Here is a 23,789-nt window from a genome sequence, read left to right on the forward strand (position 1 = left end):
GTCCGGATGAGCTCCTTTACGGAGCGGGCAGCCAGTTGGGATGCTGGATGCTGAGCGCAGCCTGGCCGGAGCGAGGGTCTCTGGGTACCACCAGCACGTGGTGGGGCTCGGGGGTCAGCTGGGTCCCCTGCATGCTCCCGGGGCACCCCCACATTTTCCTTCTGATTGAAATAAGAGGAAGAAAACCTTCCTGGGAAAAATTCCTGCTGTTCAGCCTCAGCAGGGCAATGCAAGGAGTAGGGGAGAGGAGGAGGAATTACTCAGGTGCCGTCACCCCTGTGAGGCACTGCTGGGCTCTGCGTGGCCGGGGAGAGCGTGTAAAACCCATGAGATCATGGCTCTGAGTCGCTGCCGATAGTGTGGATGTGGCAAGCGGTTCCAAGGCATCCAGCGGTCCCCCGGTGTGATTAACAGCCCCGTGAGTCACCGCAGCATGAACAGCCCCGCTTTCTTCCCGGCTCTCCCCCCAAACAATCCCCACTTGTTACGGCAAATAACACCAGCCAGGTAAGGGGCCGGGGGCTGCTGGCAGCGGGCACGTCGCCTTCCCCTCGGTTCCCATCCCGATGGAAGGCGAAGACCAAGCGTCTGGTTTCCCTTCTCTCCTTAGACGTGAAAGCACAACCAGTCTGCGTGACCAAACTGGTTTGTCAGCTGCTCTGGTATTCGCAGGGGAAGGTTTGGCCAAGCCCAGTGTTTTCCCCTGTTTTCCCCAAGTGCTTTGGGTTGCATTCAGGTAGCTTCGGTGCTGCCAGAGCTGTAGCTGGGTGGTGCAGCCCATCGCTACCCAGGGCATGGGGTGCCCGGGCGAAGCTGCGAGCTGGTTTCAAATGCAGGAGTGAGTTGTAGTAAGTGCTGCTGAGATATTCTTGTATTTAACACACAAACAAGCAGAGCGATCTGGATCTGCCAGCCCCGCAGGCAGGTAACACCAAGCCCAGTGCGTTTCATGGCCTTTGTTTCCTTTCAAGTGATGGGATATCTATTGTTCCTGTCCCGTAGCATCCCTCCTGTCCAGGCAGATGGGGAGGCAGGGAGCTAGCTCCGGTTCAGCATCCCGAAGATCTGGGTTACTGAGACCAGGAGGGGTTTTGGTTAGACCTGCTGCAATCCTGGCCTGCTGCCCCTGCTTCTCAGCTCAAGATCAAGCGGGAAGAGTAAAGGAGCTTAAAAGATGCTGGGCACAGTATTTCACCAGCTCCACATCTTCAGTGGCAAGTAGATAATTTCCAGCTAAAGTAGATTTCCAGGAGGGGTAGGTGGGAGAGGAGATTCCTTCAGGACCGGATTAGGCACAGCGGGGGAGCATCACAGCAACCAGACGGGGCTTGGGGTTTTAATCAGCCTCTGTCATTAACATACAGAATTAGCTGACGTTTCGCTGTCTTTTCAGCGGGAGGACAACCAAGCTCTGTACTTGCTAATCTCCCTTCTTGTGTGTCTGTGTGTGTCTATATATATAATATTTATATAGATACTTACACACACACTTCAACAAAAGAGACACAAGGACTCTGCCTAAGGGTTAGCGACTGCAGGCAGGAATGTGGCTTGGGAGAGCGGAAAGAAATGAATGTTGTTAAATGCCTTGATATCTTCTGAAGGCAGCTCGCAGGCAGGCAGCGACCCGATGGGCAGGAGGAGCCGCCGCTGCTTCTGCGGCCGTGCCAAAACTTGCTCGTCCCGGGGGTCAGCTCTCCTTGTGTCTGTGCTGCAGGGGGAAACTGAGGCTGAAAAGCGGGAGCTGCAGCTTCCCCCGTGTCCGTCTTGGCGGTGAAATGATGGAGCCTAGGGCTGCTGGGCACTGGGGCCAAGGACCCGCCTGGGCTGGCTCGCCGGGCTGCTGTCCTCTCGTGATTAAAAACAAAAGACCTTGGAGGTGCAGCTTGTGGCCGGCATCCTCCGTAATCGTGACACCAAACGCCTGCCCACCCTTCGGCAAGATGGGATCGCTTCCCTCCGCTGCCGGGGATGGAGAGGAGAGATGGGGTTTGCATCCAGGCAGAGCAGAAGGGACCACGGTCAACGGGAGCCCAACGTGAGGCTTCTCTGATGCTTAACTGGTGGAAAGGTGCCAGAAGCTGAGTGTCTGGAGGGGAGGGCAGGCAGGACCAGAGCCTGCTGTCTCTGCACTCTTGTTATCCCAGTTTCCAGGGAGGGAGGTCTAATTGTATTTGCTGTTGGCTGTCTTCCACCTGGGATGCCTGCGGTCAAGGGCAAGGTGTTTCCTTGGCTTTAGCTCTCAGCAGAGATGACTTCCAGGGTTCTAAGCAGCTCCACATCAGAGCTCTGAGATGGGAAGGGCCCCTCCGTCTCCCCCAAACTCTCCTCCCGCTGTCCCTGCTGCAGCCCCAAAGGCTCTCCTGCCCTGGTGCTGGCTCCCGGGGAAGCTGGATCTTTCCTCTTCTCCCTCCCTCCCTCATGCGGAGGGGGAGCCGGGCGTATTTCATATTAATGCTCAGCTCTTGGTTTCCTGCTGTTTTTCTTTTCCCATTGTATGGAAAAAAGCATTTCCCCATCTGGGGCAAGAGGGAGGGGGTTTTCCCAGCACGGTCAGGCTTTGCATTTTAGCCTCTGGCGAGGTTCAATGGGCTGGTGCCAGCTTCCACCCAGCCCTACCAGAGCCTGGCTGGTCTCTGGGGGTGTGCAGGGCGCAGGCAGTGCTGGTGAAAGCAAAACTGTGGTAGAAAAGGTTCAGACTGTGCCATGATTTGAGACCTGGGACTTTCTGTCTGGGTGCTTTGTAGCTCACATTTATCTGCGGTGATGTAACCACTGGGGATTATCACCCCGCATCCATATGTATGTAGCTGGTGATTTTCTAATTCTGGAGGAGAGTATTACAAAAACACAACCGCAGAGAAGGAGGGCCAGATACCTTCTCCTCTCCAGACTGCTCTCTCAGGGCTACCAAACCTCCCTGCCGCCCCGTCCCCAGGAGGCTCCCCTGTCCCCGTGTCCTCCTTCCCTGGGTGCGCATCCCGAGTTGCTGCTCTATTTTGCCTCCTGGTACCCAGGTAAAGGGAGGAGTTATCCCCGTATGGCTGGGGAGATGGCATGTCCAGGCTATATGGTCCATCCCCAGGCAGAGGTGTTGTGGCTTCGCCCGGCGAACAAGCCGATCCTCTCGCCTGCCGGCACGGTGCTTGCTCATGCCCGGTTTATCCTGACTCACTGGGACCCAGTGCGCAGTGTCTGGGTGACTCTGGCCATGCTCAGGCTTTTCCTGCTGCAGTCTGATGCTGCTACAAGAAGATGTTGCTACCTCCAGCCGAGGTAGGCAGCTGGTAAATGTGTTCAGTGGGAAACACGGCCAGATTTTTTGGCTTGGGCTGGGTGAAGAGCGTGTCCAGGCAGGAAGCCGTGCCGGTCCTTGCTGCGCTGCAGCCGGAGGGGGATCCTGCAGGTAGAAGGGGTGTAAAGGAGGAGACTGACTGCATGGCTGGAGGAGATGAAGTCTGGGAAGGCGGTAGGGAGGGCTCCCGAAGGGGTGAGGAACTGGCAGAGAGCACATGGAAGGTGCCTGCCCTGCCCGCGGGGAGGTGGCAGGCGCAAAGGATGACGTGTTTGGGGATGACGTGAGGATGACTGTTAATGGCAAGCGGAGGCTTTGGGCAGGAGGAGGAGAGGGAGAGGCCCCGGTGCGCCCCGGGGCTGCCATATCCAGAAACCATTCCCGCTCCCCACCGGATGACCGGCAAAGCGCGGCCGGCTCGGTGCTGCCCGCACCCAGGAAGGGATGCTGCCGCCTCCGCGGGGGCACGGGGGGGGGATCGAATCTCTGGAGGTGGATGGTGAGGAGTAGCATCGAGTGCAGGTTAACACCAACCCCCTTCTTCTCCCTGCCCTCTCGCCCATCAGTAACCCCCCAGATGAGCAGGGAGGGAAGAGGCTTTAAAAGCACAAGGCTCTGCAGCGGGCAGCGGCCCTGCTGTCCCCGGGCGGTCCATAGCAGTCCTGGTGCTCAGCCCACCTCTCCTTTGGGATGCGGGAAACGAAGCAGCCACTTTCACTTTTTATTCCTTACTGCAACAACTCCGATTCTGTTGCACTAACAGGATGCTGGGCGGCTTGTTTGTCTCCTGCAGACATCCCCGGCGGCGGGGAAGGCGGGTGTGGAGCATTCCTGCGGCCGTGGCTATTAACTTCTCTGAAAGCTGGGGGCATAGGCTGGGCAGAGGGAAGCCGTTTATTTTCTTTAACATGCAATTTATGTGTTGGAGCAAGTTCAGAGCGACAATGTCTGTCCATGTAAATGGCCGATAAGAAGAAGAATGGTTTGGCAGAGCAGATTGCCCCTGGAGTGTCTCCGCTTTGCAGCAGCACATCCTGCGTGGGGATGGGGGGAGGCTGCAGGCTGACCCCATCTCACCCCACTCTACTCGTGTCCACAGCACTTCAGCCTTTATTTTAATCATTGCCTTGATCCATCCGAGGTGATTCGAGTGGGTTTGGTAGCCTCTGGCTGCAGATGACATAGCAGCAGAGTTTTTTGATCTGTTGATAGCAATGTTTCCTCCTACGCCTCCGTCGTGTCGTGGCCAAAAACCCAAGAGCCATCAAAAATGACGGGCTTAGTCGAGGTTTTCCCAAGTCCCGTAATGCAAACACGTAGACCAGGTCGGCTTGGCACCCGCAGGAGGTACGGCTGCTTGGGGTGCAGAGGTCTGAGGACAAAAATAACTGGGAGTTTCTGCACAGCCCCGGGTTTGCTGCGCTGTTTCCCATCGCGTCTCCTTCCCCCCCCCCCAAGCCAAGATGTGCAAACGCCTGCCTGTCCCCTGAGCTGCGCCTCTCCCCTGTCTCTTCTTGCAGCTGTTCCTGGAGAAATACGGCTACTTCGGCGAGCCGGGGCCCGGCACGCACAGCCCCACTGAGTTCACAGAGGCGGTGAGGTACGAGCCTTTTCTTTAAAACTGCAGCAGCAACTCCAGCTGCGTGGGAGCTGCCGGTGCTTGGGGGGGGTGTGTGTCTTTTTGCAGCCGGGGGCTCTCTCTCGCACGGTCCGATGATAAAGCACAACCAGTCCTTTTTGGAAATGCCGGTCCGTACCCAGCTCCCGCAGCTGGATGCCGGCTGCTGGCAGCCCGGCGCCTCGCTGCGCTGCTTTATTTGCCTTTTATGGCCCGATGCTCCCCTTACAGTAATATCTGTGGTGAGGCTGAGGTTGGAGACGGCTGGGAGATGTCAGGGGGCCGAGCTGACGGCCCCTGCTCGGACTTCTCCTAATGAGATCACATTGGCTCTGGGAGCATCCTTGGCCTGACCCTGCACGAAATCAAGTGCAAAGTCAAACAACTGGGGTTAAAAACTCAGAAAGGCATTTTTTAGGCTCCCCTGTCTACTTTTGCCCTGCTGGGAGATGGATTGCTGGTCAGATGTGGTTTCAGAGCCAAATCCTTCTTGTTTTATCAGCCAGATGCATTCCTGATGGCAGGGCACGGAACTTGCTGGGTGAAAGCCCTGGCTCAGGTCAAACACCCGGCACAAACGCAACCGAACCCCCACCCCACCCCCCCCACCCCGGGGGGGTCCGGGTGTGGGTGCTGACATCTCCCTTCCTTTTCCAGGGACTTCCAGTGGGTGACCCACCTCCCACTCAGCGGGGTCCTGGATGCCCCCACGCTCCATCAGATGGCTCTGCCGCGGTGCGGCACGGGCGACGGGGAGAGCCGCGCTGCCTCGGCACACCGGGCATCTGCCGCCCGGCGCCGCAGGCGCACCGCGCAGCACGGTAAGCGTCAACGCCGGGGGTCCCGGTGGGGTTTGGGTTTCTGGGGTGCTGGCAGTCCAACTCTTCCATCCTGTAACTGGACTCCTGGAGGTGCTGCCGTGGGTGGGAGGTGCAGCCCTGTCGGCACAGCGTCCATCCCAGGACCCACCTGGGCTTTGCACCGCTTTATTGTTAAACCTCTTTGTTTTCAGTTGTTCTGTATGGCTTGATGTCAGCAATGGTTAGAGAGGCGCAACTCCCACTCACGGGGAAATTCAGCCCTCCGGGGTGGTTTTACTGCTCTCAAGGGAGCCAGGACATCTCCCAAGCAGCTATCAGGTCACCCTGGCCTTGGACGCAGCCCTGGTGGCATGATCCGGAGGGCAGGGGCTGGCACACAGTGAAGTTATCTCTGCTGAGCTTTGAGACTTCTAATGTGTGTTAGTCACCCAGCAGTAACCACAAAACCTGCTGGTGCTGGGCTGCCTGGGCACAGGGAGTTGTTTCACCCACGTTAAAGGGTTCAGCTCTGCTCCAAGCAACCTCTCTTGCTGCTGTGTATCCAGGATTGGGCCTCTTGTCTCACTTGAGCTGCCTCCTGGGCTTACGGGTGAGTAACTGGATTCCTAGAGAGCAAGAAGGCTGGGGCCAGCTGTGCTTAGGACATGGGAAAAATGAAGGCGAGATTAAGAAAGAGCTCTGTGCCGTGTCAGGCTGTCTCTGCATCTGGCAGGGCTGGCGATGGACGGCCCCAGGAGACAGCCCCGTCATCTTCCTCCTGCCTCTGGCTTTCCTTCCAAACCCCTGATGTACAGCATCGCCCTTGCAGGCGCCATCCCGGGCAGAGGGTCTGCCGTGTCCCGGGCAGGAGGGCAATGACGCAGAACCGGGAAGGGCATACGGCAGGAGATGGGCAAACAGAAGCAGCCTGTGCCCTGTGGCTCATGGGGCTCCTTTCTGGGGATCGTGGTCCGCGGGTGGGTGGCAAGAGACGCCCGGCAGCTCTGAGCCCAGACAAGGAAGGCACCTGTGTGGCTCTGTGTGGCACCGGTTATTGCTCCGGTGGTCTGGTGCCGGCACATCCCCCGTGGCAGCAAGCCGGGGTGCAGCCGGCGGCAGCAGCACCAGCAGGCAGCGGGGATGGGAGCAACGCCATATCGGTGCCCACAGGCTGGAGGGGAGGGAGGGGGTGCCCACACGGCTGGCGGCACCGGCCAGGAAGGCCGGAGGCTTTGTGCTAGGTTGGCTGTTTATCCTACTTGAAGCAGGAAGCTGCTGCAGCTGAGCCAGCAAAGTGCTTTGTTATCCACCCCTCTCCCAGCAGGATCTTCACCGGGCAGCCGCCGGGTCCGTCATCCCGATGGCTTCAGGCATGCTGACACCCCAGAGCCTGGGCAAAAGCCAACCCTGGCTGAGTTTTGGCTCCCAACCGGGTTAGCCCAGCAGTGATGGCCAGCGCGGGGCTCGGGAGGGCATCCGTCCCTCCCGCTGCTCCCAGGGTCGGTCCCAGCCCAGCGGTGGAGATCGGCTCCCTGCGTGGGATGGGGTCCGGTGCATCCGCCTCTCTCTGCGCCTCTAAACAAAACCTCCCCTCTGCAGTTGAAGCCCAAGGCTTTCTGCTCTCTGGGAAGGTTTGGGGACAGGTCCTGTTTGGAAATGGGGGTCCGCAGTGGAGGGTGCCGGGAAGAGGACTTTCTTCTAGCTGCCTTGGTGGGCTTTACCAGGCACCGGAGCTGGCCGGGAGCTCTGCTGACCAGCAGATCCTTGGTCAGACGGCATGTCGGGCAGCTGGCATCCTGAATTTCCCCTTGGGGAACTCCCTGCCTGTGATTGTCCCGGGCTTAATGGCTGCGTGCGGCGCCCAGCCCTCCTCTTCCCGAGAGCCGGCCACGTTTGCCTCACCCAGCCCTGCCTGCTGGTGCCATCCATCCTCCTCCAGTGGGAGATGCTCTGCCCCCGTGGAGGGACGGATGGGATGCTGAGGCTTTATCTTAGGGCTGCAGCCACCCAGGCAGGTATTTAGCCTTTGCCACGCAGGGTTTGTCCTGGCCGGTGGAAAGCGCAGCCGTGTCCCTTTTGAGTTGGAGGCTGCCGTTGCACTGACGAGCAGGGGGAACCGATTCTGCCCCCAGGAGCACGACCAGCTGGCCCAGAGCCTCCCCTGCCATGGGCTGCTCAGAAAAGGGGGAGAAGGAAACAGAGCTGGGATGGGATGGGATGTCCGCCAGGTTTGCCGAGCGGCTTGGCTCAGACCCACAGCAGCAAGCCCCAGCGTGCTGCCAGCTCCGTTCCCCCTGTTTCCCCGCACATCTGGAGCCGGCGTAGTCGCTGGAGGTCTGTCGCTGCTCCCACGCCTCAGCACCAGCTCTGGCACCCACATCTCCCCAGCGTGGCCCCACGGCTTCTTTCCCGCTCCCGGACGCCCCCGGCTAGATGTCATCGTGGGGCCCCAGGGTCCCCACAGCTGCTGGAGGAGGAGGAGGGGGCTGTGATGCTGCACGGCGGCTGCGGGAGCACACATCTTTGCACTCCTGCGTGGTGGGAGGAGGGTGGAGAGCTTACTCATGGGCTTGTCCCCTTCATTGTTGTCACCATCTGCCCTGGTGGCATCGGGGCTCTGTCTCCCCTGGAAGAGCTTTTAAGGAAGCCATGGGCAGTAAGGTCCTTGGTGCTGGTAAAATGATGCTTTTAAAATGAATGGTGAGCAATGGTTTGTTCCTGCTGGGATATCCTTGGCTGGGCTTCCAGGCAACAACTTCTGCAGGTAGAAATGGTCAGGATGTCCTTAAAAATGGTGAAAAGACAGCCCTACCACTGGGGAGCTGCCCTCCTTTTCCTTGCCTTGGCTCAGTATCTGCTGTGTTCAAATTACATGTACAGGAGGTAAAACCAGACAAGGCTGGGACTACGGGAGGGAGTTCAGGGGAGACGGGGAGGAGCCCCCGCTCACCAAGGGAGCTTTGGGTGCTGGGGAGCCCCAGCCCTGCACACACGCCTCCCGTGGCCCCCCAGTTTTGGTATCCCTGTAGCATCCGGGCTTGTTGCAGAAGGTGCAGAGGCACCGCAGGGCCCAGCCGCAGGGCTCTGCTGCAGCTCCCCCTGCTAGAAACAGGCGCTTTCCCTCCCTGCCTGTGCTTGCCGGCCAGCTGGATGAAGCCCTGGATGTCTCTGGGGTCTCCGGGCATGTGATGGAGATCAGCATTTGCTGTTATGGTGGTCGGTACCATTCCTTCCTGGGGATGCATTTCAAACCTGACTGTTCTCCCCTTGAGGATCGGCTCTTTTTTTCCCTCTGGCTGGTGCCCAGCTCTTGGCAAATCTGCCTTAACTGGGCTGCAATCCTGTATCCCCCATTCCTGCAGTCCCGTTGTGCCCCCAAGGTGCTGCCGAGAGCCCTTCCCACTCCTTTTGCCTTTGGGCCACTTGTTTTCAGAGGTGGCTTTGCTTTCTCTCCCTGAAAGCCAGTCCTTGGGCTGCATTTTCTTCTGGGCATGAAGCTGGCATCAGGCAGAAGACCTGCAGGTCAGGGACCCATGCAGGATTTGGCCCTGGAAAGCATGATGAGGCAAGGGGGGTTCAAACTGGGTGCCCCAGCTTCTCCTCTCCTCAAACAGGTTTTGGCCCCTGTCTTAGGGTTTGGTTGCAGCTCCAGCCTTGGGAATCTCTGGGATCTAGTGGTGGCACCTTCAGAGGGGTTTCATGGGTCAGATCCTGCTGCTGGTGCAGGGTGCCGAGGCTGCTGGTGGGACACCTGGGTTGACTTTCAGCTTCGGCTTGGGAAAGCCATGGCATTTCCCAGCACCGGGAAGCTTTTCTCCACCCAGGCAGCCCCCGGGTGGAAGAACAAGTCCGAGTCCCCATCGTCGTGCTGAGCTTGCCCCTCTTGCAGGCGGGAGGTGGTACAAGAGGCACCTGACCTACCGGGTGGTGAACTGGCCCTCCTACCTGCCACAGCACGAGGTGCGCCTGGCCGTGAAAGCCGCCTTCGAGCTCTGGAGCAACGTGTCCTCGCTGGTGTTTTGGGAGGCGCGGGATGGCCCGGCTGACATCCGCCTGACCTTCTTCCATGGGGACCACAACGACGGACTCAACAACGCCTTCGATGGACCAGGTGCTGGTCGCTTCCCCCTCGTAAGCTTCTCTTTTACAACGTGGGCTCTTTCCCGGCAGGGAGGAGGGCTGGGGCAGCAATGGGCTGGGAGTGATGGAGGCAGGGCTCTGCCCCAGCAGTCCCTCTAACCCAGTTTGTACCGGTTGTTTGCTTTCTGATTTGGGGTCCTCACTCCCAACTCTGTAACTGAGGTCTGCCAGCGAGGTGGCTGAGATGATACTCATTATAGGATCATGCTGATGGCCTTCGAGGAGCCCTCCCCACCCTGATGGCATCCTCCAAACTGAGCTCATTCCTTCCAGCTGAGCCTTTCTGCTTATCCACTATCAGACAAGCCCAGGTTTTCTCTCTTCTTGAGCCTTTGCCCAGCGTGGGTCACTGTGGTGGCTTCAGTCCCTGGCCCGAGCCCAGCAAAGAAACCAAACGCGCAAACCACAGAGCAGAGAAACCCCCCCGTGCTGAGGAGCAGAAGGCAGAACTGCTTTGGGTTGCACCTGCTGCGGGAAATAGTCGTGGGAAGCTGCTGATCTTTCTTGGGGGGCCTCCCAAAGAGCTAAAATTGATGCATATTTAAGCGAACCAGAGCTGCATGTGCCCCCTTGGCTTGTGGCTGAGGTCCTCTCCTGCCCCATGGTCCCTGATGGCTCTCGTGTCCCCAGGAGGAGCCCTGGCTCACGCCTTCTTCCCCCAGCGCGGAGAAGCCCACTTCGACAGCGCCGAGCGCTGGTCCCTGCACAGCGGCAAAGGGCGCAACCTCTTCATCGTGGTGGCACACGAGGTCGGCCACACGCTGGGGCTGGAGCACTCCCCTGTCAAGAGTGCCCTGATGTCTCCCTACTACAAGAAGCTCAGCAAGGATTTTGTCCTCAGTTGGGATGACATCTTGGCTGTCCAGAACTTGTATGGTGAGCCTGGCTTCCCCGAGCATCCCTCGGTTCCTCCGGGGCTGTTCCCTTGGATGGAGAGCGAGGAGCAGGGATGGGAGCAGGTCTCTGCAAGGGGAGAGAACTACGTGCAAGGGGCACAGTGGGGATGGGCCCCATCCCGTTGTGGTTGGGGAGGAAGGTGCAGTAGGGCATGTGGGGTGGGTACCAGGTCCTCCAGGGCAGGAAAGGTTGGACTTGCTGCCCGCATGTTTGCAACCAGGGAAACACTGGTGTGTGTTTTTTGGGGGGTACCAAGGGGTCTTTGCCACCACCATATAGAGGGGGACAGGAACCAGACAGTGGGACAAGGAGTGTTTGGAGTCCTGGGATGGCTCCCCAGCCCTGTGCTCATGCAGTGCCCTGGGGAAAGCCGTTTCCCTGCCCCTTCTCCATGACTCACCACTCCCTGCTTCATCCCAGGGAAGCCCTCCAAGGGCTCAGCCATCCAGCTCCCGGGAAAGGTCTTCACTCACTTCCAGGACTGGAGCACGGACCTTTACAGCGGGGACCGGCAGCGGAGGAGCCTCAGTGCCTATTACTGCCACTCCTTCTTTGATGCCATAACCGCTGGTGAGTGTTGGCCAGCACAGCCCTCTCCCGAAACACGTACCCCAACCCCTCGCCCCAGCGCTGCAGCAGCCACTTTCTGCTCTGATAAGCTCCAGCGGTGGGAAAGGTGGCTTTGGCTGGTCCACAGCCCCATATGTGCTCCTGGGGCTGGAGGCATCGCTGATGCGCATTGCTGCTGCGGAGTGGAGTGCATCTTGAGGACACAGCGATGGTTTGGTGTGTTACAAGGGGGGAAAACATCCTAAAAGTTGGGCCATGGCAAGGCTGATTCGCTGCAGGAGCTCAACTGTGAAAGACGAGCCTCGAGCGGGAGCAGTGGTCAGCTTTTATCCTCTCCAGGCTGGAGTGGAGGCAATGAATTATGAAAGCTGAGGGGGCGGCTGGAAAGGCAGAAGGGAGCATCCAAACCCCGATCATCCTCAAAGCACAGCAGAGCTGCACGGGGAGGAGAGGGGAACCGGGGAGTGGTGGCTGGGAGGTGGGATGAGCTTTCTCACCCGGGACCCCCTCCTCCCTCTGCCCTGCAGACGCGGATCACAACCTCTACATCTTCAAGGGCAGCCACTACTGGGTGGTGTCGGTGAGTGGCAACGCCAGCGACCCACGGCCCCTGCAGACACGCTGGCCCGGCCTCCCTGCCGGCATCGACGCCTGCGCCTGGTCCCAGCTCAGCAGCAAGTTTTACTTCTTCAAAGGTAAGTGAGGCACAGGCAGGAGAGTTCCCCTCGGGGCTGCTGCTGCTCCTGCCTGCTGGTCTGGCTGTCCCAGTGGGGCTGGAGCACCTTCTCCTGCCCATGTCCCCTGTCCCCTCCTGCTGGTCCCCTCCCAGTGCAGAGCTGGGGCATCGCTGGGTCCCAGGTGTGCAAAAACCCGCAGGAGCCCTGGGCTCGGTGCCTGCCATGGATAAACCGTATGGCCTTAAGCGTATCACCCCGGCAGCCCACATCACCCCCTCGTGCCTCAGTTTCCCCATTAGCCTGTTCAAGAGAGCAGCGCTCACCTGTGTTTAAAAACAAAACCAGATGCATCAAACCCTTTGGGGACTCAGGGAGAGAACGCTCCCCAAAGACGCGTGGCCGCAGGGGAGCTGAGACGAGTGTGGCGTTTTCATGGTACACATGGTTCCCTGCGCCGTGCCGGGGGCTGAGCTGCCACAGGGAGCTGAAATGCCATCTGCAAGCTGCCCGGCAGCACGTCGCAGCCGGATGGGTAGAGGAAGGTCAAACCAGGCAGCCCGGCTGCCAGGGTCAGCCCCAAGTCTTAATGGAAACCAGTTGCCGGCTCGTCAGAAAGGGGACATTGTTGCTGCGGCTGGGTGAGAGCCAAAAGCCCCTCTCCCTCCCCAGCCCTCAGCTGCTCCCTCCCTCCCCAGGGCTGGGTCAGGCTGCGGCTTGCCAGCAGAAAGGGGCTTTTGTCTGCCTGCTTCGCGGGGACAGGGCTCTGCAGTGACACGGCTCTGCGGGGACAGGGTGCTGCGGGGATGGCCGAGCGCTCGGCCCCAGTTGCAATTCCTGCTGCTGCAGTCCTGGTCTCAGTTGTCCCGGCCCCGGAGCGGTGTGGGTCTCTCTGTCCTGCTCGCTGTGCAGGAACAGGAGGGGAGGTTTGCAAGGAAGCAGCAGGGGCTAGCGGATGGCATGGTGGCCTTGCTCTGTCCCTGGCGGTCCCTTTCCGTGCCTTCAAGCCCCTGAGCTACTGTGCCTCAGATTCCCCCCCAGCCTGGTCCATGGGGCAGCCCCGCAGTGGTGCTGGTTGGGTCACCAGCAGGACACATGTCTCGGGCTGCAGAGCTGGCCCAGTGGCTGAGTCCTTCCACGTCTCCTGGAGCTGGTCCTGCGATGGACCCCGTTGGGGTGGGCTCTAACCCCTCTCCCCTGCTCTTCCCAGGTGGCCGATGCTGGCGCTACACGGGCTCCACCTTGGAGGCAGGTTTCCCCCAGAAATGCAGCGCCCGCGGCCTCCCGCGGCACCCCGACACCGCGCTCTACTTCCAGCAGCTCCGGCGCCTGGTCCTCTTCAAAGGACCCAAGTACTTCGTGGTGAGCGAGGAGACCCTCGGCATGGAGCCCTACTACCCCCGCAGCCTGCGGGACTGGGAGGGCTTGCCCTCCGGCACGGCAGGCGCCCTCACCCACCGCGACGGCTTTGTCTACTTCTTTCGGGATGACCAGTATTGGCAATTTGACCGGGCGAAGCTGCAAGTGGTGGCCACTGGCAAATGGGCCACTCAGCTGCCCTGGATGGGCTGCTGGGATGCAAACAGTGGGCAAGTCCTCTTCTAAGCAGAGCGTGCCGGGATGAAACGGGGCGGGCTGAACCCCACCTCGCTCGCCGCTGCCCGGATCCCTCTTTATTTGACTCTGGATTCCTGTCTGGGGATGGTTCGGCAAGGACCGGCAGGTCGGGGCTCCCCGCGGATCGCTGGAGCCGTGGGTTCGTGGAGCGATGCCCCGGCACAGCAGGGATGCAGCCGGGATGGGGCAGCCATCAGCCCAGGCAGTTCTGCCGCAGCCAGGTGGGCTGGAGGCTTTGGGAGACAATATTTTTTAAAAAAGACCACAAAAAAAGGTATAAGCCATGGAGACTGCAAACACACCCGTTTCTCTTAACGTTCAGGATGTCGTTACGCATTGTTTTTTCAAACCGGGACTGGGGTTTGTTGATACTTTAGCTGTCGTTTTCCCGCAATCAGGCAGAGAAGTGCCTCACCATTGCTTGGTTTGGGGCTTGGGTGGTTTTAAATAAGAAACTGAGAATGTTTCATGGTTAAAACAAAAAGAAGAGAGACATTTGGACAAAAATACGAGTCCGTGTTGAGCTTTGCCCCCGCTGTGTTGCGCAGAGCCCCCGCTCCTGCCTCCTCCCCTCCCTTGCCCCCCCCCGGGATGGAGGGTCGGCACCGGGAGGAGGAACCCATCCCCTGCGGGTGCTTTGCTGGGCTGCGATCACGTTCCCGGCTCTCTGGTGAGGCACCAGCTGGAGACACCAACACGCTGGGATTTTTGGGGAGAAAGCAGAGGGTTTTGGTGGAGGAGCCTCTTTGGGGTGGAGGGGGGGTACAGCTGAGCTGCTGACCGTGTGGCTGTGCAGCTCGCAGGCAGCAGGAGCATTGCAGCTTGGCTTTCTGATGGGTTGGGGATGGCTGGTTGGGTTCTCCAGTGTCTAATAAGGGTTGTGCTCACCTGGCAGCCTTTCTTGTGTGCAGAGAAAGCGTCTGTCCTCTGCTCTGTCTCTCTGCCAGAGACAGGATCAACGTATTTTTGAGTCCTGTGCCCCTCTGCCGCAGCTGGATGAACCGGGTTGAAAAATTACTGGGGGAGGAGGGGAAGAGGAGAGGGTGAGCAGGACAGACCGACATGTCCATGCATGCAGGCTCACAAGGACAGCTCGGCTGCATATTCCTCATTCCGTTCCCAAAGCAGGCTCCCCACCTGGAAACACCGCTGGCTCCTGGGCACCGAGTCACCGGTCATGTCTGCAAAGGGCCATTGTCTCCCACAGCCCGTGGGGGAGTGTCGGGTCCCCAGGGCTTGAATGCGGTGGCAGCAAATGTCAGCCATCAGCGCTGATCAGGACAGGGCTCAACTTTCTTAAAATGTCCTTTGATTTGAGAGATTTGGGGATTTTCACCACGTTGGGGTTGTACAGGAGTGGGCTGCTGCTTCGCTGGTGGTTCTCCCAGGACTCAGACCCTGGCACTGGGTCCCCTGCTTTGGGTCGGTGGCTTTGGCGCCGGGCTGCAGCCGGTCCTGCTGTGCCGGGGTGCTGTGCTGGGGTGCTGTGCAGGGGTGCTGTGCTGGGGTGCCGTGTCAGGGTGCCCTCCTGATGCCAGCAGCTTCGAGGACTCTCTTCTTCAGCACAGCATCCTCCGCTCACCCTCACCTGCCCTAGAGCTTCCCCGCAGAGAAGGCAGGAGCTGGGCTTGCCCCAGGTAAGGTGCCAGGGCTTGTACTTCCCGAGGGCTTTCGGTGCTGCCAGTTGCCAGCTGAGACGTGGATTTGGCAGGACGGAGAGCTAACACAAGCCGTTCTGTCCATTCTCTGTGGCATTTGTGAGTGAGCCCTTCCTGCGCAGACACAGACACGGGGACTTCATCTGCTTACAGCTTAAAATCTCAGGGGACTTTCAATGTTGCCTAAACAGACGCGGCCGCATCATTTTTATTTTGAATTGAATGATAATAAGGCGATGTTGCTTGCAGGGAGTTCCAAGGGCTTGGAGACCTGACAGCAAATAAAACAAACCTCTGGATATGCGGTGTTGGGATTTCTGCTTGTTTGCATGTCGTGCTTTTGGTTTTTGGTTTTTTTTAAAGCCAATCTCCTGTTTCCTGAAAGGGCTGTATTTAAGATGCATGTGTGTGTTTGGAGCTGGAGTGGGTATTGCTGAATTTGGCCTCAGCTTTCATGCTTGCTGGATCAAATGGGGGGGGATGGATCCCACTGAAAACTCACTGATGGTGATGATGCTGATGGTGAAGAAAACATGGAAACTCTCTTCTCTCCTTCATCCCAAATTACTGAGGTTTTCTCCACACCTTGGGATGTATTAATACGTTTTTTTCCCAGGGTGAATTCATGCTGATGGGGGCCCTCCAGTTCTCCACCTTTGCCCCAGCCCATCGCGGTGCGTGAAGGGGGGTCCTTGCCTCCCACGGGACAAGGAGCACCCTAAAACCTTCCCTGCTGCTCCTGTTTGCTTTGCTTCGTGCCGCAACATGCCGGGGCATCCTGCCTCTGCTGCCCGTCGAGCGGGCAGGGTTTTGCCTGCAGGGGGAAGGACCCACCGGCCGGCGCAGGTGGTGTCGCAATGTTTGCAGAGATCGGTCGTGCCTCCATCCCCGCTCACATCTCCTGCCCGGAGCCGCATCTCTCCAGCCCCCTCGGCTGCCACCGGCCGTGGGTCTGCAGCATGATGGGGATGGTGGTGGTGGGGATTGATGGGGGTGATGGGGGGATTGATGGGGAAGGCTGGCGCTGGACAAGGTCTTGGTGTCAAGATGTCTGCTCTGGGTGTTGAGCAGGGTCAGAAGAGCAGCACGACTTCTGCTCCATGTACCACTTTTTGGAGACAGGAGGGTTTATGGGTCTGTGTGTACCCCAGGGGTGCTCAACACCTGCAGCTCTGCAGAGAAGCAGCAGATTGTTATCCCCTTTCGTGTCCCCTTAGGACAGAGCCAGGCATCCCTTCCGCCATGGGACTGGAGGCTGAGGATGAGACAACCTCGAATCCTCTTCCATTTTGGGGTTTTTCTTTTCCTAACCTTCCTTACCGCTGTGTGTTTCCTGGGGCTGTGTGCTGTCGGGATGCCTTGGGGTCATGCGTGATGCTGCCAGGGATGGGGCTGAGCACGGCGTTACTGGCAGAGATGGGGTGACTGTGCTGCATTGCCTGCACCCCACAAGTTTGGGGGGCCCGGGGGAGGTGGACTCGCACCCGGAGCCATGCGATCGGCCCCACTGGGTGCTGTGGCTGAAAAATCCTGCATCACAAGGGTCCTTTTCTCCTGCTGGGCTCCCTGGCAGGGCATGCCAGGCGCAGACTCCTCCAGCCAGCCTGCCACGCATTCCCCAGCCCGGGGGAATAGCTGGGATTCTTGCATTTCCTCCCCCAAAATGACACCGGCTGATCCAGCCATGATCTGCAGTGAGCATCAGTAGCTGGCTCCGGGGAGAGGATGGGGTCCCCTGACACAGCAAGAAGCCCCCCAAGCTCACAAGAGGCTCTGTTTCAGTCCCAAGGTGCAAGCACCTCCCTGCTAGATTTGCTTTTTGTAAAAGTACCTGGGTGCCTGGGCAGCTCTGCAAGCCCTGGCTTAGGGAGGGAGTCTCCGACATTCCCAGCAGTGCCCACTCGCCCGAGTAGTTATTTTCTTAAAGCCCCAGCTCCTGGAGTCATGCCATCCCTGGAGGAGCTCGGCTTTTGCCAAAGACCTCGCTGTCACGGGCAATTCGGGAAGAAGTTTGCAAGGGAGCACAGTGCAGAGAAACCCCAAAGGCAGGCATGCAAATAAAGCCCCCTCATGCTTATTTTATTTATTTTTTTTTCAGAAGGAGGTTTGGGGGAGAGGATTGATGGATTTGTGCTGTGGTTTGCAGGTAGAGCTACTGTATTTCCTTGGAGCTTGGGCTGAGCCCTGACACGTTGCACATTGCAGGGCTTCCCAGCTCCCACTAAGGGGTGGTACAAGCCCTCGAGTGAAGGGGGCTCCCGGGGAGCGGGGTCCTTGCGAGGACTTGCTCTGGCCCCCCAACCTTTGGAGGTGATGAGACCCATCTGTTCCCTGCAGCGGGAACAAGGGATGAGCCTGGGTTCAAGTGTAGGGATTTACACCCAAACATGAGCAACCACTGGCATTTTTAGCAGGAGATGAAATGAAATGCTGAGAGTGAGTGACGATGCTTGTGATCAGCATGGGGGTATTTATTTCCTTGGGAGTGCTGCCCCGGGGGTTGTGGGTGGGAGGAGCTGGTGGAGGGGGAGCTGGGGGGCAGAGCGTGGGGGTCCGGGACTCCTTGGGGCTGCTCGGCTCTCAGACCACCCCCTTGCTCCATGTCTTGGTGGAAAGCGCAGAGCAAGCGATGGCAGTGGTGTCTCTGTTGCTACCCTCTACCTTTTGCAGCTCTTCAGCCTCTTCCTCCTCCAGCTCTCTCCGCTGGGACATTTCCAGGTTGCACAGAAACCCTGCGGGACAGCTGAGCCGAGGAGTTTGGGAGTCCGACCACCGTCAGGAGCAGCCCTCTCCAAGGGATCTCTGCCCTGATCCCTACGGCTTTGGGAAGCCCTCACCTCAGGGTTTGGCTTTCCAGCTCCTGGTGCTGCTGTGCCCCAGGGTGCGCATGGGGAGGGCAGGAGAGATGCGGAGGGACTGGTCTGAGCATCACCCCCATGATGTGTTCAGAGGTCCCACACTGGACCTGCACGGAGCTCAGCCTCTCTCCATCCTTCTGGGCACCCCACCCGGGGAGGAGGGAGCCCTGCTCAGGGTCACCCATGCTGGGGCTCCCCTGCTCGGGTGGGCTCCTCACCACGGTGTGTTTGGGCTTGCACAGCACGTGGTGGCATCTCGGCAGAGTGTCTGAGCCTGTAAAATGGGTGCAAAAATGTGACTACCTCAGGGTTATCAATTCAGGGGTACCAAGCCCTGAAGATGTATCTTGTAGGGCCCCCTGGTCACCCCATCTGTGGTGGAGGAGGGTGCAGGGATGGTGGGGAGGGGGCAAATCCCCCCTCTTTTGGGGTTGTGAGCAACTTGGGATGCTGACGAGCTGCTCCCTAACTCCTTCCTGCCCCAGAGCCAGGGGTCTTGGGGGAAAATCCACCCCTGGGGCGGCTGGGGAAGAAGGAGCAGGGCTGCCGGCGGAGGAGCAGGCGCTGAAGGGTTAACGGGGAGTGTTTGCAGCCGGTCCCTTGTCACCAAGGAGAAGGGAACAGCACTTGGGAAGGAAACAAAACACCCACTGCCCGGGAGGGTGATTTCCTTTCCCCACTGCATTACAGCCCTTGGACCCTGAGAAGGGCTCTGGGCACCGGGAGGACGGCGTCACCGTCCTGGGTGGCAGAGAGCAAGTGGCACCGGGTGAGTGTGGCTGCTGGGGAGGTGGGCTAGGGACACGGCCCGCGGCAGCTCCCCATGTCCCCATCACCCGTGTCCCCATCACCCGTGTCCCCATCACCCTTGATCTCCTCCCAGTCTTATGGCAAAATGTGGGGGATGCCGGGCACCGTGGTACGGAGCATCCGTCCCTACCAGTCCAGCGAGCAGTACCTCTACGCCATGAAGGAGGACTTGGCAGAGTGGCTGAAGGAGCTGTACGACCTAGACATCGAGGTGGGCACCTTCGTGGAGGTGCTAGAGACGGGGGCCGTGCTCTGCTCCCATGCCAACAATGTCACCCACGTGGCCGAGGAGTTTGCCCGCACTTGCCCCGACGTGGCCCGCCACCTCCGCCTGCCCACTGCCGGCGTCACCTGCAACCTAGCGGCACAGCCGGGCACCTTCCAGGCCAGGGACAACGTCTCCAACTTCATCCAGTGGTGCAGGAAAGAGATGGATATTAAAGGTAGGATGCTGGGCTCCAGCCGCCCCGTGTCCCCATCTGCAATTCCCCTCCAGCTGCTCCTGGCATCACCCCGGGTGTTTTCCCATGTGTTTCCCCAAAGCCAGTGCCACCCCGGCATCAGGCAGCACCATGCGCATGTGTCCCTGAGCTGGGATTTCTTGCACAAGCTCCTCCAGGCTCGGCAGCAGCTTTGTAGGGTGCTGGAATGCAGCGGGTGTGTTTGCTTGGGTGCAAATATGTGCTGGAGAGGTGGAAATGGAAAGAGTGTATGCCGCAGTGTGGCCCTGCCATGCACGGCATGATCCTGGCCGTAAGGACATCAGGAGCGATGCTGGCTCTGAGCAAAGGGTCTGTCACCCTGTCCCCACCACCAGTGGATGCCCAGGAAAGGCATGCACATGGATTGACACATCCTCAGCGCACCCAGCCACTGGGTTTTGGGGCTTTGGGATGCCGTGAAACAGCCGTGGTGCCTTTGCATGTAGATGCCCAAGGGGAAGGCTCTTCCTCCGTTAATTTATCCCAACTCTTGTTGGACCCAACCATATTCCTAGCAGGATGGCTCCAGGGAATAACATCCATTTGGGCGGGTTTTGACTCCACCTGTGCCCCCCCGTCCCCTTTGTCCCCATCCCCACACGCCTGCCCTGGCTCAGCCCAGCCCTGCCCTGCCCCAGACGTCCTGATGTTCGAGACGGAGGACCTGGTGCTGAGGAAGAACGAGAAGAATTTTGTGCTGTGCCTGCTGGAGCTGGCGCGCCGCGCCGCCCGGTTCGGCATGCGTGCCCCGACCCTCGTGCAGATGGAGGAGGAGATCGAGGAGGAGCTCCGCCAGGAGCTGGGGGTGCCTGCAGACACCCCCCTGCCCCGGCCCCCCAGGAAACCACGGGACCTCCACAACCTCGACCAGATGGTATGGAGGGGCATGGAGTGGGATGGGGATGGGGATGGGGATGGGGATGGAGATGGGGACGGGGATGGGGATGGAAATGGGGATGGGAATGGGGATGGAGATGGGGACGGCCACACCAGGACCTTTCCCAGGAGCCCTGGTGAGGACCCATCCGTGCTGCCCACAGGTCCAGCACCTGGTGAGCCGCTGTACCTGCCCCATCCAGTTCCCCATGATCAAGATATCCGAAGGGAAATACCGCGTGGGCGACTCTGACACCCTCATCTTTGTCCGGGTGAGTCTGCTTCACCCCATGCTTTTGGGGCACAGGCACCAGGAATCCTGCTCTGCTGCCACAAAGCCTCTTCCATAAGCCATCCCCCAAATGGGGCCAATGTGGGGTTTACGACCGTTATCCCCAAAGCGGGGCAGCAGGCAAGCTCGGCCCTGCGGTACGTGTTTGCGTGGATGTAACCATCCATGTGTATGGGACAAAACTTACTGTCCCACACCAAGCCAGAGCCAGGTATTACCCAGCAATGGAAACACTGGGATGCTCTGTCCCTGCCTGGATCCGTCCCTAAGCCTGGCCTTCCCAAAGGGCTCAGCACATGATGGTGGAGAGGGGTTTTCCAAAAGGCTCCCCGCTCTCCTTGGGGTGATGAAACGTGCCTGTCAGGATGGCAGCGGGAGCTGAGACCCTCCCTGCCTCGGTAGCGCTGAGCCGGGGATGAAGCTGTCCTTTGGGAGACCTGGTGGCGCTTAGGGCAAGCCCACGGCTCTCAAAGCCGGGCTGAGCGTGCCACCCCCAGGCTGCTTAAAAAGAGGTGGGGATCCCACGGGTGCACCGCATGCACCTCTCCGGGCCTCACGGCACACGGCATCCCATGCAGATCCTGCGGGAGCACGTCATGGTGCGGGTCGGGGGCGGCTGGGACACGCTGGAGCACTACCTGGACAAGCACGACCCGTGCCGCTGCACCTCGCTCTGTGAGTCCCTGCGTCCCCAAACCCTGTGGCTCTGCCCCGTGGCTGGGGTGAGGGGGGGGGTCCGTTGTGGGTCTCGCTACTTCTGGGACCGTTTGCAGAGCGGGAGGCTTCATTACCGTGATGCCTCGTTGCTTTGCTGGGGAATGTCTGGTTTTGGGGACTTTCTTTGGCTTTGGTGGCCACTAGAGGTCACGGCAGACTTTTGGATGGAGCCGGACCCCAAAAGCCACTTCGCAGGGAGCACAGGTTTGCACCAACATCCCCGGGGGGGCTGGATGCTGAGGGACGGCTGGGTGGGCTGCACCTGGGGGTGGGTGCAATGGACAGGGGTGCTGAGCTCCCCCGTTTTCCCCGCAGCTCACAAACAAGCCTGGAAAACCAGGAGCCCCCAGCAGCAAGTGCAGCACGAGATCTGGCTGTGCCCGGCCTCGAAGGCAGCCACCCGTGGCCAGCCCCAGCCCGCGCTGCTGGTCAGCCGCTCGCAGAGCCCCCTGCCCCCCGTCTCCTGGGGGTCCCGTGTCCCCCCGGCCCCCGGCCCCCTGCCACCCCCTCACCAGAGGGCTCGGGTCGCCCACCGAGTGCCAGCCCTCACCGGGAGCCAGTGCAGCCCCGGAGGGTCCCTTCGGGCAGGTAAGCGGTGCGGAGAGGCTTCGTGCCCCAAACCGCCTGGTTTCAGAGCAGTTTTTCTCCCATCCCTGAATTATTTTTTGCCCTCCCTTCTGGAGGTGCCCAGCACCAGGCTGGATGGAGGGGGGACGCAGCAGCTCCCCGGCCCTTCTCCACTCTCTCTCCTTGCAGGACGCGGGAGCCACCGGCTGCCCCTTCGGGGAGGCAGCCGCCACCGTCCAGGTCGCCCGCTCGACCCAGCTCCCCTGGCCGCAGGGCAACACGCCGGGCACCCACCCCTTCCCGGCTGGCCCCCGGCACACAGGACAGTGTGGGGGTCCCCAAGGCGCTGCACGGGAGCACCTCAGGAAAAACCCCTGCGGCACCGGCACGGGGCAGGTCCACGGCACCCAGCACCCGGCTGACACCAGCACCTCCAAAAAGCACCCAGCAAGGAGGCAAATCGTCTGTGGCGGCTGCCAGGCCGCAGGAAGGGGGGGTCCCTGCCGCGGCGACACCCCGTGCCCCCAGCCCCATCAAGGTCTGTGCCCCCTCCCTGCACCGGGATGCCCGGGGAGACTCACAAGGCCAGAAAAGCCAGCGGGAAGGGAGCCGGGGAGCACTCAGCCGGGGCCAACCGCCCTCACCCCGAAATTCCTCCAGCCAGCCTCTGAAACAGGACAGCAACAGTAAACCCCCCATCAAAGCCAGCCCGGCCGTCTGCCGGCCCCCCACCCCTCTGGCCCATTTTGCAGACGGGTGCAAGATCTGTGCTGCTGGGGGGGGTCCCCAGGGAACCCGGCAGTGCCACCCAGCCCCGAGCCCAAGGGCTGGGGGTGCTGAGGGACCCGGGGTACCGGCGGATGAACTGGGGGGCTCCTGTGGCCCCGGTGGGGGGAGCGAGGGGCTTCAGGGGTGCTGGGGGCACGCGCAGCCCCCCGGCTACAGCAGGGTGGTGGAGGAGCTCTCCCGCGGGCGGCAGCCCCTGCGCCCCGTGGGGCTGGGGAGCTGGGTCCCCAAAACGCCCCCACGAGCCAGCCCGCAGCCCACCGCCGTCCCAGCCGGAGGGGAGGCGGAGGGGCCAGGAGTGGGGTGCCAGACCCCGCGGGGAGCCAGGGCCAGCAACGTCTCCAAGCCCCGGCGGTGCCTGAAGAAACCCGAGCGTGTGCCTTCCATCTACAAGCTGAAGCTGCGACCCAAGGTGCGTCCCCGGCGGGACCACAGGCCGGGCAAGCGCCCCTCGCGTATCCCCACCCCACTGGGGCAGCGCCCACCCGCCCCCCGGGGCCAGCATCACCCCCCGGCACCCCCCCGGCACCCCCAGCCCAGCAGCACCCACCCCGGGGCCAAGCCCTCGCTGGCTGACAGTGGTGCCTGGCTGACCGAGGACGACGAGGAGGCGTGGGTCTGACACCCCCCCCCCGAGTTTCGGCAGGGGTGGACCCCTCACTCGTCCGAAGGTGGGAGCGATGCTGAAGCCGGAGCTGCGGTGCCCGAGGTCGGCGTGGGCAGCGCGATGAATTTGCTCCCAGGCAACCCGGGGGGTCCCCCCTCGTTGCTCTTCAGAGCTGCACCCCCTCCTTCCCTGTGGGGTTTTTTTTGGACTGGTAATTCTCCTCCTAAACAGGCGCTCGTGTACTGGTTTGGGTGGAAAAATCCAGCCCCAAATTGAGAGAAGGGGGCACTTTCTGCAGGGAAGAGGGGTGTAGCCAGCCCCTACGGTGTCCCCCTAAAGCAGGGACACCCCGCACCTGGCATCCAAGTGTGCAAACCATCTCGTACCTCAGTCTTCCCCGTCTGTACAATGGGACTAACGATCCTCATGTCTTACAGCACCAAGAGCCTTAATGAGTGTTTCAGTCGCTCAGGTCGGGGCGGGGGTCACAGGAGATGACCCTTGCTGAGCCCCGCGGGCTTCCTT

The 23,789-nt window shown here is 60.3% G+C and overlaps 2 protein-coding genes across 2 annotated transcripts; both read left to right on the forward strand.

Moving 5' to 3' along the window:
- The first annotated feature begins 2,200 nt into the window (after positions 1 to 2,200).
- Positions 2,201 to 14,346, forward strand: MMP28 (matrix metallopeptidase 28). The gene is made up of 8 exons (XM_050909011.1): positions 2,201 to 2,221; positions 4,816 to 4,895; positions 5,571 to 5,734; positions 9,603 to 9,824; positions 10,484 to 10,729; positions 11,171 to 11,320; positions 11,848 to 12,015; positions 13,205 to 14,346. Exons 1-8 carry the CDS (start codon positions 2,201 to 2,203, stop codon positions 13,597 to 13,599), a joined length of 1,446 nt encoding a protein of 481 aa, XP_050764968.1. The 3' UTR covers positions 13,600 to 14,346.
- Positions 14,347 to 19,022: 4,676 nt separating this feature from the next.
- Positions 19,023 to 23,279, forward strand: GAS2L2 (growth arrest specific 2 like 2). Its single transcript, XM_050909224.1, is given in 7 exon segments — positions 19,023 to 19,380; positions 20,058 to 20,293; positions 20,460 to 20,567; positions 21,166 to 21,262; positions 21,620 to 21,784; positions 21,787 to 21,892; positions 22,061 to 23,279. Coding segments are annotated over 7 exon segments (2,289 nt in total).
- Positions 23,280 to 23,789: the final 510 nt, after the last annotated feature.

Source organism: Gymnogyps californianus, chromosome 20 (genome assembly GCF_018139145.2).
Source record: "Gymnogyps californianus isolate 813 chromosome 20, ASM1813914v2, whole genome shotgun sequence".
Taxonomy (NCBI): Eukaryota; Metazoa; Chordata; class Aves; order Accipitriformes; family Cathartidae; genus Gymnogyps; species Gymnogyps californianus.

What these genes read in the sequence shown, in the direction of transcription:
- MMP28 (XM_050909011.1), top strand. Translation starts at nt 2,201, where the DNA reads ATGCCTGCGGTCAAGGGCAAG. An exon ending in TGCCTGCGGTCAAGGGCAAG is followed by an intron (nt 2,222 to 4,815) that starts GTGTTTCCTTGG and finishes CTCTTCTTGCAG; the next exon opens with CTGTTCCTGGAGAAATACGG. An exon ending in CAAGTTTTACTTCTTCAAAG is followed by an intron (nt 12,016 to 13,204) that starts GTAAGTGAGGCA and finishes TGCTCTTCCCAG; the next exon opens with GTGGCCGATGCTGGCGCTAC.